Source organism: Sorex araneus, chromosome 2 (genome assembly GCF_027595985.1).
Source record: "Sorex araneus isolate mSorAra2 chromosome 2, mSorAra2.pri, whole genome shotgun sequence".
NCBI lineage: Eukaryota > Metazoa > Chordata > Mammalia > Eulipotyphla > Soricidae > Sorex > Sorex araneus.
In genome coordinates this window covers 346627197-346640855 of record NC_073303.1, presented here as the reverse complement: position 1 = coordinate 346640855, position 13659 = coordinate 346627197, and the positions used below count along the sequence as shown (strand labels likewise).

At 40.5% G+C, this 13659-nt stretch overlaps 1 protein-coding gene across 12 annotated transcripts in view; it reads right to left on the bottom strand.

Annotated features, from left to right (window-relative positions):
• Positions 1–13659, bottom strand: part of FHOD3 (formin homology 2 domain containing 3) — a 450025-nt gene that overhangs the window by 89126 nt on the left and 347240 nt on the right. For 10 of the 12 annotated variants that reach the window (XM_055127826.1, XM_055127828.1, XM_055127830.1 and 7 more), the window contains one exon: positions 2656–2790. In XM_055127826.1, coding sequence (XP_054983801.1) covers positions 2656–2790 — 135 coding nt within the window. The remainder of the gene's footprint in view (positions 1–2655; positions 2791–13659) is intronic. The other 2 variants (XM_055127829.1, XM_055127831.1) reach the window with 1 other exon arrangement.

Sequence of the window (13659 nt, the reverse complement as noted above, 5' to 3'; positions counted from 1 at the left end):
GACCTTTTATAATTAATGTACATTTATTTTCCTTTAAGATTTTAATGGTACTCAGTATTATAAGCTAATTTTGGATGGCATTCTCTACATTTTAAAGTTTTCACTGAGATTCTGGATCTTATTTATATTCTGTAAAGAACAGAAACAGCCTTTTAAACAATCAACTAGATTCGGTTCAACCTGAAAATTCTGACTACCTTCTGATAATGGTTCCAATACAAATTGGCTCTCAAACTGGTCTTCAAATATTTTTAGTGCGATTCACATCAGGCCCTTGTGCATATTCCCCAGTGTGGTGGGCCTAAGTGGTGTTCCATGCTAGCCTTGTTCGCAAAGCCTCAGCTATGCTGTTTAGAGTTGGAGCTTCCTGTGCACAAACCAGCAAGAAGCTCAGGCATGCTCTCTGGAGTTTGTATCCTATGTGACTTTCTCTCATTGCTGGGTGCCCTTATATCTCCCTTTCTTGTCTTCAGCCAGAAATCTTGGGCTTCATTTCTCTTGATCTAGTACGTACTCGGATAATCCCATCCGCATTTAGAGCTTTGCAGCGGAAGAATACAGAAAGGAAAATGATTTCCTTGTGGCACTGGTTCCTGGCTATTCTGACCAGAGGAAGGATTCGTCCCCCTCAGAGTCCGAAGCTGCTGTGTGGACACCACCCCCATCCCAGTAACAATACAGTGGGGAGCTTGGGGTCATCAAGAAGACAAAAATGTAAAGCCACAGGACATTTCTTCAGTCTGGCCCTTAAGATTTCCTTTTGCTAATCCCTGAGATAGAAAGAGAGAGAGAGAGAGAGAGAGAGAGAGAGAGAGAGAGAGAGAGAGAGAGTGGTAAAGAGAGAGAGAGAAAGAGACAGAAAGAGAGAGAGGGGAGAGTGAGAGAAAGCAAGCGAGTGAGCGAGCAAGCGAGCAAGATATCTTTGATTGGTCAGAACACATTAGGGACATGCTTCCACCTGCCTCTGCATATAGGCCGGATAGCTTTTAAGTGGAGAAGCTATTAAACATTCACTGTTTGGTGTAAATGCGAAGACTAATCTTCTTCCCCAGCCCCCTCTCTCCCTCCTCAGGCATTCTCTCCATGGTTTATGACTGCATTCAGCAATGCAGTGGAAGAGACAAAAAGGAGTATGCCAACTCCATTTTCCTTAGAACTAATACTGTGGGGCGGAGAGATAGCATAGCAGGTGGGGCATTTGTTTGGCACACAGGCAATTGGGTTCAATCCCTACACCACATACGGTCTTCTGACACCTGCCAGGAGTGACTACTGACTACAGAGCCAGTAGTAAGCCCACAGGGTGTGGGCTCCAAACAAAAACAAGTGAGAAAAAAATCAGTACCATGTTGGAAAAGGTTTTCAATCAAAATCTTTAGGTGTACAGGCTAGACTTGAAATTTTCCGTGTGTCTCAGTTATATTCTCTGCTTGAGAAATGGCGCATATCGTGGTGGTATTATTTGGTAGTGGTCTGACAGCTGAGGACCTGCCACATAATCATGACCAAGGGAAAGTGCTGGTTTGCTTCCTGCAGCCCATAAACCCTATTCACAAAAGCAAGGGTTAGCATTTCTCCTACAGACTCAAAGCTTGTGCTTACATGTAGGATTGAAGCACAGTTAAGGTATCTTCAGAGCTAAAGCTCAGAGTTTTTGACCATTTAAAAATTCTACATATTTTTCCTGCTTCCTCAAAAACTGTTATTGAGCCCATAAACTCTCACTGACAATAGTTCACATTCTTTGCAGGACTTAATGGAAATATTGTTTGCCAAAGAAACTGTCCTGAGGAAATGAAAGTGGACATGAGGTGAGAAAGGAAAAGAAGAAAAAAGTGTAGAGGCTATAGTAGAGAGGGTGAGATAGATGAGTAAGGGAAAGAAGAGAAGGGGAAGGAAAAAGCAAGGGGCAGAAAGGGGAAGGGAAAAGTGGAGTGACAGTAGACAGAAGGAAATGGGGAAAGAGATAGAAAGTGTTTTATTCCATAAAGCCCAGGAAAGGAATGGAAGGAGGTGGACAGGATGAAGGAGAACATGGGCCCCTGGATGCAGCAGGGGTGGGAAGCCAAGGCCTGAATCTGGAATGGGTCACACCCAGCAACATATTCTCCGAGCTAGACAGAGACCAGGAAGACGAGTTTAGGGAAATGGGATGGTAGTCAGCACAGGCCTTTTTCTCCACAGAGGATGAGAGATTATTTCTAAATATATGCACTACAGATTGTTCCAGAGAGAAGCAGCTAACCAGAAAGTGGGAAAGTTCTTTTATTTCCCCCCCAGGCATCCAATAAAATAGAATAAAACATGAGTAGCTTTCGGGGGAAGTAGCAAATTAAGTTAAGACAATTAAGTTCACTGTCTTCAGGAAGGCCTGGACAAGACCATTTTAGATAACGGAAGGCCTAAGAATACACAAGTCCTTAATTGCATTTAGCTGCCTGTGCTTCCTGCCATATGGTTAGAGAGAACGACTCCAGAACAAACCAGATGTACCCTATTTCACTTATTTCTTGCTCTTCCTGGAAGAGAGAGACGGAATCTGAAGCAGACACATTACTTTCTAACTCCCGAACACCGAGACCCATCACCGAGACTGATGAAGCCCCACGCTCTGATTTTTCAATTTGTGATGTTCAAGGGTTAAAATGCACTTACTTGAACTTGTTTCTTTCTTCCCGTTCTATTCTCTGCAGCCGCTCTTCTCTCTCCTGTCGCCGTCGCTCTCTCTCAGCTGCCAAGGACTCTTGGTGCTGCCTAAAGGATGATGTGAGAAGACCACTTGGTGATGACCTAAAGATACAACGAGTTGATTTCCTTAGTAGCTTGGCGAGTGATTACCAGGGCTGAAATAGGAATCCATAAGCTCCTGCTTAGAACTGAGGCTGTGCTAGTTCCCGTGTAGCATGGGGGGAAATGACAGTGTCTCATAGCTCTATTTCAGGATCTTCATCTGTAAATAAAGGTAAGTCACCAGTTTCAAGTGCTTGGAGCACCAGCAGGTACTAATGTATACAAAATAGCAAGCATGATGCCAGGCACATAAACAGTCATCAGTAATGGGGCTATTCTCCAAAAGTGGGAGGGAGGAGGGAAGGGGGGAGGAATGGGGGGAGAGAGGGAGAGAGAGAAGGAGAGCAAGAGAGAGAGAGATCAAGACAAAGTGAGAGAGAGTGAGAGGGAGGGAGGGAAAGAGAGAAGTGCCTGCCATAGAGACAGATTTAGAGAGGGAAGGAGGGAAAATGAGGACATCATTGGTCGGAAATGGGACACTGGAAAAGGGTACGTGATGGAACATTGTATGACTGAAACCCAATCATGAACAACTTTGTAACTGAGTATCTCATGGTGATTCAATATAAATTTTTTTAAAAAAAATAATTAAAATAATGGAGCTGTTTTTACCCAAAGCCATTCAGGTTCAGGGAAAGCACCTAAATACATTTCTTTCCTCACTTCTTTCCCCTACCCCATATGTATGGGTATAGCTATCCACATCTGTACGTCTATAACGCACACCCATGCCACATATTTTTTAATGGTCTATGGTAAGACTCTGATGACCTGGAATAAATATTGCATTAAGCCTCTAAAGATACTTTGTCATACACAAACTTCTCAACATAACATCTCCAAATAACTTCGTCATTTTACAACAAGGCTTGGAATGACAGTTGATCAGAAAAGATAGAGAATTCAGTACACTTCATGCAATGTGTGGGCACATCCAACATAGCATGCTCAAAGGACATTCCATGATTTTGGTTACTCTTCAGCACTGACTACCCATGGTGGCAAAACAGAGATGATTTTCTGTGAGAGGCCTCAGTGAGGGTTTCAGAGGAAATGTTATCAGGAAAGTCGATGGGAGAAGGGAAAATTAGGCAACCATAAAAAGTAAAGGGACTAGGGACTGGAGCAATAATAAAGCAGGAAGGGCATTTTCCTAGCATGTGGCAGACCAGCATTCTAGCCCCAGCACTTCATATGGTTTCCTGAGCATTACCAGGAGTGATCCCTGAGTACAGAGCCAGGAATAAGCTCTGAGCACTGCCGGGTAGGGCCCTCAAAAGAAAAAAAAAAAAAGATCAAAAACTTACAAAGAGAATAAAGGTGCTATATGGGAAAGGAGTATATGATAAGAGTCTGATGCCTTTCTAGAAAACTAAACATATCATTCTATTATTGGTGCTGTACTTAACAAAAGCTTTTCACTTCTAAAATTAAAAATCCAAGTATTTCTGGATTTTTAATTTTAGAAGTGATTTTAGAAGTGATTTTTAATTTTAGAAGTGATTTTAGAAGTTATTTACCTAATTTTAGTACTACAAATTAGGTAAAATTATGCTCTAATTCAGTGAAACTATGCCTGGTGGGGAATACAAAACTCAGGCACAGGGGAAAGAGGTGACTCTTATATCACATGCATTCTATCAGACACCCAATAATCATTGTCCCTAGAGAAGGCATGGAACCTCATATTCTCGCTTGGCGATGCTGAGGTAAGTAGGAAATCCCATTGCTGACAGTTACAGAGAAGACAGAACCATAAACATATTCTAAGTATTCTAAGCTACAATACTTGTCCTGTACACTTACACATAAAATTTTATTTATTTTCTATGAAAAATTTTATTTATCTTCTATGTAAAGTCCAGACCATCTTGTATAACTTCTATCTTTACTTAAGCTACTGGGTTTTTAATTTCCTGTTATGTGCAGTCTAATATAATATACAGCATCTCTTTGCAGTGACTTATATAAATTGTCATGGATACGCTATATTTGTTCAACCTTCTATAACTAATGATAATGTACAAATTAGATAAAATATTTTCTTATGAAATACATAAGAACTCACTATGAATCCTGCTACAATGCTCATAAGTAAATGTCAAGAACTGATTTTATAGGTCTATCTTCCTAACCACAAAGCTCTTGGTGGGGTTAGTGGGAGTTTTTGGTGGTGGTGGTATTAAACTTTTTCAATATTTTATAAATCTTGGATATTAACCCGTTATCTGGTGTGAGGTGTGAAAATACATTCTTCAACTCTATATCTTCTTATTTTAGACTGTGTTTCTTTTGTAATATAACTTTTATTTTGGACCAGAGCAACAGAACAGGTAAAGCTTTACACATACTTTACGTAGGTTTGATCTCCAGTACCACATGTGGTCCCCTGGGCACAAACAGAAGTGATGCCTGAGCACAGAGCCAGGAGTAAGCCCTGAGCACAGCTATGTGTGGTCCTCCCAATACAAAAAAAAAATCTTTAACTTGGTGGAATCCCACTTTTTTTGTTATCTTTTCCAACGGAATAAAATCATTAAGGTATTCTCTAGTCCATATTCAGAAAAGTTTTTCCTATATTTTCCTCACTGTATTTTATACACTCTGACCTAATCTTGGTCTTTAATCCACTTTAAGTTAACTTCTTCATATCATGTGAGTTATGGACCCAATTTCAATGTTTTGCATGTAGCTATCCAGTTTTCCTATCACCATTTGTTGAAGAGATTTTGACATGGATGATTCTTAAAAGACAATATATGAATAGTTAAAAAGTCCTTTGCCATATCTCAGCAGACAGTTGTCACCATTGCATAATCATTTCAGCCTGTTTTTAAATAATACTGGCAGAATGTTTTAAGAGTCACATAATGGTTGAACCCCTAATTTTTGCAAAACAATTGGCATAAAATTGGCATAAAGTCCATGCTAATCATGTGGTGAAATATGATAATAATATGAACATTATGCTGTCATTACCATGAAGTTTAAATATATGAAAAACAAAGATTCAAGGATACATTTATATTTGGTAAAATATATATGGAAGTGGTAAATACCAAATCTACGATCATGGCCATCTCTCGAAAAATCAAAGAAATGAAGACTTCAATTTTATACATAATGTTCTCCATTACTCTGTGATTTTTCTGCAATTATCTATAATTGTCTGTAAACCTTCAATATATTTTCAAAGTCATTTTACATTTTCTTAAAAATCAAAACTCCTTCTTGGGTAAACAGCTCATATTTAATATCAAATAACTTTGAAGCCCCAAGCTACCTAAGCATCAAAAGTTATGCAGTTCCAGAGTTTAAACACAAACAAAACTAATGTTCTCTAGACAAAATGATTTTTTTAAGGATTGTTTTTCCTCCAAATGAGGAATTCAATCAATACCCTGTGTCTGAGTAGTACCACATCACTAGCCCAGCAGTGAGGCGTCCATTTCAAAGAGTAAGGCCCAGAGTGTAAGTGGCCACTGGCCCTCTGAGAACAGCTTAAGAGCTGCACCCTCCTAGCTGCATCCCCTAACAACAACAACAACAACAAACAACAACAACACACTGGGCAGCAACATTCAGCTAGTACAGTAAATTCCTCTCTTTATAAAGGAATCCTGAACAAATTTTTATGCTTCACATTAAGTTTTCCAGGAAAATCTCCCCAGCAATTAGAAGTCGCTATGCTGTTTAAACTTGGACAGTCTGAAAGCCAGCTAAAGTGGGAGGGAAGGAGCACTTGGAGTAACAAAAGGTGAGTGTAGTCAGTCGCCCAGCCTCTCTCAGCCTCACTTTACTAGTTTGTAAATGGAGATGAAAAAACTCCCATGCACGAGGTGCCATAAGGCTGGAATGAAAGCTTATGTTGAATTTTCTCAGAACAGCATCTGGCCACTGGCTAGCAATTTAGACAGGGGGATTCAATTTGTATGTGGTAGGGGACTTGCACTTCAGTACTCAAGGTTAGGTTTGAAATAGGTGCCTATAGTTTCAAGCCTAAGGGGCCAGAGTAAGCTGGCATTGCCTTGGACCTTCCCAATTTGAGGATCAACTAGGTCAGCCAAGAGACGTCGTGCCAGGAGGAATGGACCAGCAAAGCTGATGTCAGATGCAGCTGAGTGAAGCCAAATAGGAATGCAGGTGGCAGATGCTACATTACGAGTGAGAGGAATTCAATGCTCAGGCATAGCTGTGCCAGGACCCAGGGTCTCCCAGAAAACCCATCTGGATAAAGTCTCCTTCACTGGTATGTCTGGACCAAGAAGTCGTTTCACTGAAATGTGACTGGTAATAATAGTTAACATTTATGGGAATAGTATAGGGCGCCAATTATTTTACACAAGATGGTTCTTTAATCCCTACAGCCTCTAGCACTAAGCCTTATTCTCCCTTTTGGAGAAGAACAAACTGAGAACTGAGAAGTTCCACTTGGGAAATAGCAGAGAACTTTCATTGGTTTTTATTTGTGCATGAGAGCTCCCAAGGGAGACTAAGGGAACCAGGGAGCCACTCCTGGAGCTACTTGACCAACCAATCTGAGAGGACAAGACAGTGGGCAGAAGGCTGCAGAGAGCTTTGCCTTTTACTACCTTGCTAGGCTAGAACCCCAGTGTTAACCAAGGTCTGGCAGAAAACTGAATATGAGGGAATGTTTCATCTCATTCTGTGAGGCCCGCATCACTCTAATGCGCAATCATTTTGGAAGACCATTCAGTGATTCTTTAAAAGCTAAACATGCACCTTCCAAATGACCCAATATTTTGTTTCTACATATTTCTCTAAAGAGAAATGAAAACGCAGTTCCATATAAAGACTTAAATGAAAATGTTCATAGTCAAAAATTGAAACAACTTAAATGTCCATCAAGAGGTAAACACGGATTGTGTAGTATTCATATAATGGAATAGTTCTCAGAAATATGAAGAAATGGTTTCAAAATCTACAACAAAATAAATCTCATAACAATTATGCTCACTGAAAGAAGATACCCCTCTCCAAAAGTGCAGAGTGCACCATTACATTTACATAAAACTCTAAAAATGCAAAGTTACTTATACTGACAGGAAGTCATCTGAGGGTAGTTTGGGATGAAGAGGGGCAGTTATACTCACAAAGAACATGAGACAATGCTGGAGGGATGGACATGTGCTATTCTACTATTCTACTATGGTAATGCCTTCACTGATGTATACATCTGTTAGAACATATGCAGTTCAGGGTAATCAGGTATATAGTATAAACTACTTTAAAGTATCTGCTCGGAATTGGTAAGTTTAAGTTAATTCCTATTTGTGAAAGAAAAAATTCTTTCAGTATTTTTACTTGAAAGAAACAAAAACAAAATAGGATCTCTGATTATATGCCAACAAAAGCCAAAGTTGAAAAATATCTCATATTTGATGTTAGCAGCTAATACACAGGTAGTTTATCATGAAAATTTAGAAATTAAAAACACTAATGAAATGGCAATTTAAACTATGTCGAGCCATGAGATTATCTACCCTAGCTATGAAAATAGGGATCATAGGGCCTAATAATCACAGGAGGGAATATGTCTCTGTGTTGTCTTGCAACAAGAGACATTTGCTTTCCCAGAAAATGTTTTCCTTGAAGAGACTTCCAAGAACTTGGTTTGCCAGCACCCTCACCCCAACCCTTTTCAGAAAAAAAAAATTACTCAGCAGAGCTCTCGTAAATTTACCTTCATCAAGTGAACAAACAGTGCCACCACCAGTTGGATGGAGGCTATTACTAGATACACTGGATCATTCCAGTCTCCCAGAGATGGGGCACTACCCCCCACTTTGGGAAAGGCAGCACATCCCAGCTCTCGGGATGAAAGGAGTGTCACTGAGTCTACCTCAAAGATTAAGCACCTTGTCGCTGACATTGGCACTGCCATCCTGGGGACATGTACCATCACTAAGGGAAGCCCAGGCTTCCTTTGACTTTATCAAGCCCATCACCAACTGCTTCCATGTAAACTGAGAGGGAGGAGCAGGGCTCATGCAGAGCATGACTGAGAGTAGGGTTGCCGGAGCCGGTTCATGGGTAGAGCATGAACCATTCCTTCAGATCCCACACTGGCCTGGACACTGACCCTTCTTCCGGTCCTTATCCAGAATAAGGTCCTTATCAGGCATAAAGCAGTTCCTGCCCATTCCCTCCTACTTTCCACCCTTCTGTCCAAGACCAAGAGAGTCCTCCAACCAGAAGGAGGTCAGACTCTCCTGTCACTGCTCCAGATTTGCTTGCACTTGGCATCTGAACGAAACCATTACAGGCCAGTTTCCAAAAATTCTGATTGCCGTCAGTATGCCTATGTTCCACAGTTTCCAAGCATACCAAACCCCATTTTTATTGCTTTCAATTCCAGGGAAATCTTATATATATATATATATATATATATACACATATATATACATATACACATATATAACTCTTCTATAAACACCAAATTTCTCCCAAATAAACTTCATCCAGCTCTCTAGGATAAGATTTGAAAAAAATATGTGAACTCATTCTATTTTCTTATTATCCCTCTCCCCACCCACTACCTTAACCAGTCAAATCCAAACTACAACATTGAGGACCTGTGGCTGTGACTCAGTTTCCCATGCCACTTATCAGAAGTGATCCTCATGAAGAGGGTAAACCCAAGATAGCTCCCCTGTTGATGACCCCCCTCTCTTTCTTTAGCTCTTCTGTCAAGTTTTATTGTTCACAATAATAAAGTAAAGACATTATTTTCTATAGGCATATGTTTCTGCCACTGGGAAGTGAGGGATGGGATCTAATAGAATCCAGCACTAATCAAGTACAGGGTTGGTACATCACGAGTCTCTCAACAAATACTTGCTGAATGGAACATATGAGAATGTAATATGCGTGTCACAGCTCCCCATGGACAGGTTTCTATTTGTCATCAACTATAGGCACTGGCACTGGACAAGAAATAGAGTGTGACAAAAAGGGAAGGAGGAAGTTCTATCCATATGTCTCTATTTCTTTAGCTATACCAATATATGAGTAGATCTATTACATAGTATAATTTGCAAAATGCACCCAGTGTCTGGGTGGTAATAGACTGTAGGCAGCCTCTTCTGTTATAAGTAAACTTATTTACTCACTTGTGGACTTTGAAGAAAGCAAAGGAGAAAGAGGACAGGGGTACAAACATTAGGGACTCAGAAATTAATTTTATGAAGAAGCATTCCCCTCCTCCCCCCACATACACTTGTTTTCTTTCTGTAGTTTTTCTACAATGATAGTACAAAAGTCGTGTATTCAGTGAAATCTGGAATCCAGCCATGATGTACTGTTTCAGGAACAGTGGTGAGGGCATATCAGCTCAGCCCATAGCAATGAATAGTTGTAAAGATGGTGGGCATTCCACCGGCCATTACTTTTCTTGTTTGCATGCCCTTGCTACAGTTCTCACCGCATTCTAAGTATCATGTACAATGTTCTCACAGGATATGAAGAAATCAAGTGAATGAAGAAAGGAGAGGGTACACAAAAGACAGCGCCTATGGAGGAACAGGCTTCAGATGAGCCTGGGATGTTCATAGTTGCATTCTATGGAGTTCAGGTATGGGCAGGATGGGGAAGTTTGATGGGTAACAAAGCTGGGAAATACTTGTGAAATCCAAAGATGAAGTTCTATGGGTGATATTCACCAGGTCAGGCTTAGCTGATGGACAGTTGGAGTCATTCAAAGTATTGACACAGGAAGTTAGTTACCTTCTCAGATCTGTATTTCAGAAAGGATACAAGAATACATTGCATTTATGCTGCAATACATGGCTCAGGTATGGTAGAGACTTGAACTTCATCACTGATAATAGGAATGGAGAGGGGCCAGATCCAAACATGTGGGAGAAGGAATTTGTAGTGCCTGTTCAGTACCCAGGGTCTCCTTACAGGGCAGAGGGCTGACACCAATTCCAGGCCCACCAATGCCTAGAGTTGTCTCATGAAGCTGCCAGACCCACACTGTAGTCAGCACTTCTCCTCTTGTGCACTTTGGATGTAACACAATTAATTAATCAGAACCATATTTTGCCTTACAGGGACTTATTGTCTGTAACCAGATTGCTATCAGGAACTAGCAGCAGGCAAGGAGGAAATCTCCCTGATGCATGGCACAAGGAGAGCGAAGCATCTTTGTTTGAACAGCCGAGAATTAGTCAGCCTTGGCACCTTTTATTTCCTGTTGGCAGTTGTGGACAGGGCACCATTAATTGTGCTCAAATAGAAAGGAAATGCTTTTTATCCTATTTTACATGAGATTCAGGATGTCATCGGTAATGTTTGTTCGTTTTTTTTCTATTTTAACCCACTTTGAGCAACCAGTGAAAACTTTTAAAACTAGAGCTCTGTTAGCCAATGGGGCCCTTTGTTCCATTACCGTTTTTAAAAAGCATTGTGTAGAGGAAGTGATGGAACACAGCAAGTAAGTATTTGGGATCCAGAAAAGCACATGGATCATCTGCCTGGAAACAGCAGTGACTTGTATACTAGACAGCAGACCCTCGAGGCACTTGTAGATACTAGTAAAGACAAGAAACAATAAAAGCCAAAGTAGACGTGCAACCCATACCAAAGAGAAAGATGCAGGTATGAGCAAATTATACTCAGGGCAGCAGCCAACTGGTCTGTGAAGTAGGTAACAACTGCTGCAAGTTCAAAGAGGCAGGGGCTGCATGGAAACAGGCTTAATTCTGAGGGAGGAGCTACTCTCCTTAGGAACTAGAACCCTACAATGCAGAGTTTGAGCTGGGAGAAGAGACTAACACTAAGCAGATCAGACCTGAGTTCTTTGGTCACACCTTCTGCCAATTTCTCCACGCTCTTTAACCCAACACTATTAGTCACCATATAAAACTCCACAAAAAAAAACCAAAAACAGGTGACAAAAATAAAAGAACTGCTCAAAGAAGTGCATGACACTGTCTCATCCAAAGACTGCAACCAAAGGGTAATGACAAGAGCTGGGAGGAAAGACAGCTCCTGACCTGTATGTAGGCTGCCAGTTTCAGAGAGAAGTCCCAGAGTAGGAGGGGAGAGAAGGTGATTCTAAGGCAACTGTTCTGTTCTTAGAAGTCTAAGGCAACAGAAACACATAAATTTGCATTCCTATTGGTATACAGCAAATTCTTTGGGAAATGATGGATTGTTTCATAAATAATACTGAAACAAGAAATTTTAAATTGGATGTCTGTCTCACACCATAGGCCAAAAATAACTTTCAGAGAGATTAAACCTGAACTATGAAACTTGCAACTACTGAAAAGATAAATGTTAACCCATAAAATTTCCATTTTTTTTCTGCCTGGTAGAAACACCACCAACAAAGTATCAGATCAATGAATAAAAATACTTGGTGCTCTTATCGGTTTATAAAGAAACTCCCTACTACAATAAGAGAACTCAATGATCATAAGCCAAAAACTCACAGAAATGGGAATTTGAGGGGGTCCTCAATGCATGAAAATACTCTGTCACAATTTTTTTTTTGCTTTTTGGGTCACACCCGGCGATGCACAGGGGTCACTCCTGGCTCTGTACTCAGGAATTACCCCTTGCGGTGCTCAGGGAACCATATGGGATGCTGGGAATCGAACCCGGGTCGGCCTCGTGCAAGGCAAATGCCCTACCTGCTATGCTATTGCTCCAGCCCCCACTCTGTCACAATTTTTTTAACAATGTACAAGTCTTCACTACTGGGTGATAAGTGACTGAAGAATTCAATAAACCCAGAGGTTAAGGAGTATGGGAAAATAAACTCTTCATTCACAGAAGCTGACAACTAAAGCTGGCACAATCTTAATGAAGAAAAACTTGTCCAAAGTGGACAGAAAATTTTAATTCATAATTATCATAATTTCCTAAATCTATTTTTAGAAACTTATTCTAGAGATAACACACATATACAATAATTGCAGCCTTATTTGAAGTAGAAAATGGATTCATCTGTATGGGATTAGGTATACAAAGAAGCATCCAGAAGAAAAAGTATTATTGAAAAGTACACATTGAAAAGTACACATCCATGAGTGGAAGCTTGAGATGCTATGGAAACAACCAAGAGGCAGATTTAAGTGACAAAACAAGATGCAGAGTAGTTTGTGGAATGTGTCACAATTTATGAAATGACATTAAACATGGTTAGGTTTACATAGACAGTTCAACAATCCATTAGAAATTGCTAGAAGTATTTGATTCTAGGGAAAATAACTTGGTAGGAGAAAGCTTTGCTTTTACAGTATAACACCTCTAAATGTTTTGTCATGTACAGGTAAGGCCCCCAAAAAGTAAAATAAAATTTCAAGGTGTATCCTTTATCACCCTTTATAATCCAGTAATTACAAAAGGGGGTTTTGGTATTTATATTTGGGCTTTCAGTTTTCGAGGAAGTTCAAAAGACTATGCTGGGACAATTAGACAAGCCCAACTCTTGTAGGGGCGCTTGACAGTAATCTGTAAGACTTGACAGGCAGGCAATTGTCTTTCTCAGTAGACTACGACACTGTTATAAGTGGAATAAGTGGAAAAGAGAATGAAATCGATGCTGAAGGTACCCCGACCAGCCCTTCAGGTTTTCCTCAACATGTCCATAGGGAAGGGGGTGGTGAAGAAAGAACCTAGGCCTGACATTCCTGAAGCATGAGCCCATGGTTATTTATTCTATTCACTGCTCATGCCCAGTGAGGTGGGACTTCACCCTCACTCAGGCACAGAAAAGGGTTCAAGGTCTCTCCGCCCAGATATGGTCGCTCAGGGGCATTTTTTTTTTTTCTGTAGCACTGTAGCATTCTCATCCATCATTCATCGATTTGCTCGAGCAGGCACCAGTAACATCTC